Source organism: Neltuma alba, unplaced genomic scaffold (genome assembly GCF_004799145.2).
Source record: "Neltuma alba isolate B1F8T4 unplaced genomic scaffold, ASM479914v2 tig00011019_pilon, whole genome shotgun sequence".
Taxonomy (NCBI): Eukaryota; Viridiplantae; Streptophyta; class Magnoliopsida; order Fabales; family Fabaceae; genus Neltuma; species Neltuma alba.
This window is the reverse complement of record NW_021635772.1, coordinates 75897-82020: the sequence shown is the minus strand read 5'-3', so window position 1 is coordinate 82020 and position 6124 is coordinate 75897. Positions and strand designations below refer to the sequence as shown.

Genomic DNA, 6124 nt, shown 5'->3' with positions numbered 1-6124 from the left:
ACCATAGGGGAAACTCTGTCGCTCTTGCATTTAGAGAGAGAAAGAGCTAGTTCTCGTGAGAGAAAGTCTACCTAAGTTCAAGCTTCAAGATCAAGGTATGTGATGGTTATAGCATATGATTTGATGCCTATTTCGAATTAGTTACTGTTTATATCTGTAGGGAATAGAATAATATGGAGAATAATTCTCTTGTATTTCATTGATCAGAATATACACATATATATACAAGTGAGAGGAGCCTCTGCATTAATGGCTCATTATGATAATATCATATCCTATCAAATCCTAATCATAATTACATAATATTTACATATCAAATCATATCATATCTCTACACTCCCCCTCAAGTTGGAGCATAAATGTTAAGCATGCCCAACTTGTCACACAGATAGTCAACACGAGTCCCATTTAGAGCTTTAGTTAGAAGGTCGCCTAATTGATCACTAGAACGCACATATCCAGTGGAGATGAAGTTCTCCTTAAGCTTGTCTCTGATAAAATGACAATCAATCTCAATATGTTTGGTACGTTCATGGAACACAGAATTGGAGGCTATATGTAAGGCAGCCTTATTGTCACACCACAACTTTGCTGGCAAAGTGGTTTTGAGGCCAACTTCCTTTAATAGCTGATATATCCAGATTATCTCACATACAGACTGTGCCATAGCTCGGTATTCTGCCTCTGCGCTCGATCTGGACACCACATTTTGTTTCTTGCTTTTCCAGGACACCAGATTCCCACCCACAAAGACACAGTATCCTGTAGTAGACCGTCTCGTGGCCTTTGATCCACCATGATCCGCATCACAGAAGCACTCAATGTCTGTATGGCCATGATTTTTGTATAATATCCCACGACCTGGACATCCCTTCAAATAATGTAACACGTGCTCCAAGGCTTCCCACTGTCTGATAGTCAGGGATGCCATGAACTGGCTTAGTACACTGACTGGATAAGTAATATCCGGACGAGTTACAGTGAGATAGTTTAACTTGCCAATCATTCTCCTGTACCTCTCAGGATTCTCAAATGGTTTGCTCTTCTGAGCCTCAAGCATCTGTTTCTCATCATCAAGAGAATCATCGAGTGGTATGCTCCCATCAGCGTCAAGGAGTGGGTTGTGAACCATAGGAAACTTAGTCGGTGCTGCTCCCAACTTTCCAGTTTCCTTCAGGAGGTCAAGAACATATTTGCGCTGTGTCAGTAATATGCCCTTCTTGCTTCTCATAACTTCAATACCTAGAAAGTATGTCAGAGAGCCCAGATCCTTCATCTGAAAGTGGGAATTAAGAAAGGACTTGAGGGACGAGATGCCCGAACCATTACTGCCTGTGATCACAATGTCATCTACATATACCACCAAGAGAATCATGCCAGCCGCTGTTCTTTGATAAAATATAGAATGATCGCACTTGCTTTGGCTCATGCCAAATTTCTGTACGACAGTACTGAACCGGTCAAACCATGCACGAGGGCTTTGCTTCAAACCATACAAGGACCTCTTAAGGCGACATACTTTCCCATGCTCCCCCTGAGCAACGAACCCAGGTGGTTGCTCCATATAGACCTCTTCATGAAGATCACCATGTAAGAATGCATTTTTAATGTCTAATTGATGTAGATCCCAATCATAAGTAGCAGCCAGAGAGATGAACAGACGGACAGATGAGAGCTTAGCAACAGGAGAAAAGGTTTCGGAATAGTCAATGCCATAGGTTTGTGCATAACCTTTAGCCACAAGGCGAGCCTTAAGGCAGTCAAGTGTGCCGTCAGCCTTAGTTTTCGGAGTGAACACCCATTTACATCCAATGGCCTTTTTACCCGCCGGTAAATCGACCAGGGTCCATGTACCAGCCCGATCAAGGGCTGCCATCTCCTCTTCCATTGCAGCACGCCAACCTGAGTGGGCCAAGGCTTCACGAATAGTTCTGGGCACAGAGATAGTATTTAGGGAGGCAACAAAGGAACTGGACACAGGAGACAAGCGGTCATATGAAACAAAGGACGAAATAGGATGGGCACAAGTACGTTTACCTTTGCGAAGGGCAATGGGTAGATCAAGAGAGGCATCCGGGTCTGGAACAGGAGGTGTCTCAGGATTAGGGTCAGAACGAGGTTCAGTGTTGCTCAACTCAGGATCTGAGGGCGAGGCGGACCAGGGAGGAATAGAAGCTAGCGTGGCGGTAGTAATCTCCTCTGACCGTCGTGTATACACACGATCAAATGGTTGAATGAGTGCGGGAGCGGGTGCTTGCGACGACAGTGATAGTGAGGTGACAGAGTATATTAGAAGGTCATCCTCCTCCGCAGGTGGAGCAGGTGGGGAAGAATGCGAGAAATATGGTGTAGACTCCTGAAAGGTGACATCTGCAGATACTAAATAACGATTGAGAGTAGGTGAGAAACAACGATAACCTTTTTGGACCCGAGAGTATCCAAGGAAGACACATTTAAGCGACTTGGGGTCTAACTTTGAAATAGATGGACGTACATCCCGCACAAAACAGACACACCCAAATATCTTAGGAGCAATAGGAAACAAAGGCTTAGAAGGAAAGAGGGTAAAAAAAGGAGAGTTACCATCAAGAACAGAGGAAGGCATTCGATTAATAAGGAAGCAGGCAGTGGAGACCGCGTCAGCCCAAAATGGTTTAGGAACCTGCATTTGAAACAAAAGTGCACGGGCCACCTCAAGTAGGTGGCGATTTTTTCTTTCTGCAACACCATTTTGAGCTGGTGTATCGACACAAGAAGGGGCTTTGCAGTAATAACATACTACCCCACTGGAGTCAGAAGGGGCTCCCCCTTGCTTCGAACCACCACGGGTAGGCCCCCCGCAGTTATCAATGGGACTACGAGTCTCATAGGTGCCCTTACTGAGCAAGGCACTTGTAGGAATACTAGCAGCTGGTGGCAAGAGATTCTCAGCTCTCATTACTCTGGAAAACACATCTTGAAGGTCAGAAATTTCAGATCCGGATAAGATTTGAGACCGAACTGTGTCGTACTCAGGTGGGAGACCAGTAAGAAAGCTCATAATAGCCATTTGCTCCCGTTGCTTATGCTGAACCTTCAAATCAGCAGTAAGAGGCATTAACACATTCAGTTCTTCATACATCCTTTTAAAGTCCATAAAGTAGGCTTTGAGAGGACGATCCTGTTTTTCAGAACGATAGAAAGCTTTGCAGACCTCGTAAACACGAGAGATATTTCCTTTTCCTGAATACAAAAAATCTAAATAATCCATTAGTTCCTTAACCAATTCACAGTGATTAATAGAGGGAATAATCTCACTGTCAATGGAATTACGGATCTGGAAAAATAGCCGTGCATCATCCCATAACCAGGTCTTTTTAGAATCAGTTGTTGGAGGATCATCAGTCAGATGGTCTTCCTTCTCAATGCTCCGCAGATAGAGGCGAATGGTTTTACTCCAATCCAAATAATTTACCCAAGTCAACTTGTGATCAGTAATTTTAGTAATAGTTGGGACAAGCTCCGAGACAGATTTAATTTCCGCCATAGATGAAGTGCACTAACCAAAGGGAATGCGAAAGACTGTTACACAGGAACACAAAGCACGATACCTGGATTACCTAATGAATACCAAAGCAGTGAAAAGGCCAACAGCTACACAGGGAGCTGTAAACAGAACTGAATTGCACAAACAGCGTGCCGGAGATGCACCAAAAACGAAACAGAATGCCATAAAGTAATAACCGTACGGACTGTACGGACACTGTACGGACGCGAGCGAACAATGCAAAGCGCCAGAAAAGTCGATGAGCAGTGCCGAGCGTACGGACTGTACGGACGCCGAGTGAACAGTGCAGAGCGCCGGAAAAGTCGATGAACAGTGCAGAGCGTACGGATGTATGGACGCTGAGTGAACAGTGCAGGGCGGTGGCACCAAAGGAAGCGTCGGGAAGAGGGTCACGAGCTCACACAGTAATTTTGGTACTGTAGCAACCGAAAATTAACACCCAGAAAGAAAATTCCCACGCTCTGATACCATGTAGGGAATAGAATAATATGGAGAATAATTCTCTTGTATTTCATTGATCAGAATATACACATATATATACAAGTGAGAGGAGCCTCTGCATTAATGGCTCATTATGATAATATCATATCTTATCAAATCCTAATCATAATTACATAATATTTACATATCATATCATATCTCTACAATATCTAATTCTGAAATTTTGTATGCTTAAATTACACTCTGTGAGCTTTAAATCCATGGGTAGAACACTTCATTTGGATATGTGTACGATTTATGGTGATGTTTCAAAGTTAGGGTTTGAAATCTGGAAACAGTGTTGAACTTGTGGAAGAGTGTCTAGTTCCGTACAATTCCAGTACTGTTCAGCGTATAATTGATTAATGAAACTATTTTTCCTTTCAAGTTAACTTAAGGAGCTTTCAATGAGACTTAGAGACACTTAATTTTGATTTTTCTAGAATTAATTATGAATTTTCAAAGTTAAACAAAAATTCTGGAGTTTCTACGTGAACAGTACCCGCGAACCAAATTTTCTAGATTTGATATTCTTAAATCTAAGGCCATCTAAAATAGTCCTAATTGACAAGAAATGGATTATAAGGATGGAAAATGATGAGATTTATGTTAGAAAAGCTAGAAAGAAAACCCTAAGACTAAGAGAAAGGGTTGAGGTTCAAGAGAGCTAGTCTTGAACTTTATGTAATCTAGTGGTCCTAATGGATTGTATGATCAATGTGACTATGTTTAGGACCTTGGAACATCCAAAAGGACATTTGGTGATGTTGACCGAATTCCTACATGGTTGGAATGTCAAGGGAGTCAAACGGAAAGTAAGAGAAAAGCTTGAGGTGCAAGGTAGTGAACTTACCTATTGTCATTGCTTGATGTTGTATGCTTGTGTTGCCGTGTACATGTTATTGAGTGTTATTGTGACATGTTTTAGCTACTGTAATTGTTATTCATGATGAGTATATTATATCTCCATCGCCATGCATCAAGAAGTTAGGTTTGAGCATGCTAATATGTCACTAATTAACAAGAGAATAAACAAGTTACGTGTAGTGCATTAGCATCCATCTAGCATGATTAATATAGTACTGTTTGCTACTGAGATTCCCCTGAATCTCACCCCTCCCTAACCAACCATATAGGTCAATCATCAATGAGCAATAATGGCATGAGAAGCAAGGAGAAGCAAGTGGAGAATTATTGATGTTAATGAATGATATTATTATTCATTGTGTAATTCTCTTATTATGTAATTTATGTTATGGATGCATATGATGCCATGTATTTAATTATAATACTTATGGCATGTATAGAAATTTATGAGCATGAATGGGAAAGAGAAAGCCCATGTTATGTATGCCAAAGAAATAAAAAGAATTTAAGTAAAGAGATGCTAAGAGATAAAACGTAAGTCATTGAGCAGTGAGTTTGTAGCTCTAATTTGACCTACCAAATGAACGATTTAAGTCACAAGATTTGGTAGACTTATAGTACACATCCCAAGTTTTAAAATGAGAGGTAGATCATCTCAATGTGATGTGTACACAAGGAGATACACATTTCTCAAGTTGAGGCACAGAATCTAGAAGGTCCAGATTTTATGAAATGAATAGTAATATTTATTGATTAAACTGTACGAATTGGGAAAGGATAAGTCCAATTGGATATTTTTCCCTTAAAGAGCATCAAAACAGATTTCTGTGGAATTTTAGAACACCTCAATATGATTTTTATGGAATTAGTTATGAATTTTTGAAGTTGGACCTGTAACTTGGAACTTAAACAGTGAATAGTAACCCGAGTAATTATGTTTAAATTTTTAAATCCACAGGCTTGTGTCATGATCTGCTTGAACCATAACGCTTATGAATGCATGCTCTGAGGGGTTAAAGGTAGGATGTTTCACTTTGGTATCCGAGTGAAGGTTCTGGCAAGTGTTAAGACAGAACAGAAGATCTAGTAGAGGTTCTTACTAAGGTATAAGCAGAGTATTGGTTCAAGCAAAGCCCGGTATTAGAGGAAACCTAAATTAGAAAGTAACGGGTTACTAGGATTGGTCCAACTGAGGTTAAGATATTGAGGTGTTTTATTCAAGGGAAAGAG

General features: G+C 40.9%; 1 protein-coding gene across 1 annotated transcript; it reads right to left on the bottom strand.

Moving 5' to 3' along the window:
- Positions 1 to 289: 289 nt before the first annotated feature.
- Positions 290 to 1395, bottom strand: LOC114760767 (uncharacterized mitochondrial protein AtMg00810-like). The gene has a single exon (XM_028950055.1). The coding sequence runs from the start codon at positions 1373 to 1375 to the stop codon at positions 344 to 346; it is 1032 nt and encodes a 343-aa protein (XP_028805888.1). The 5' UTR covers positions 1376 to 1395; the 3' UTR covers positions 290 to 343.
- Between the last annotated feature and the right edge of the window lie 4729 nt (positions 1396 to 6124).

Coding starts and splice junctions, on each gene's coding strand:
- LOC114760767 (XM_028950055.1), bottom strand. CDS start 1,375: ATGATTCTCTTGGTGGTATATGTAGATGACATTGTGATCACAGGCAGT.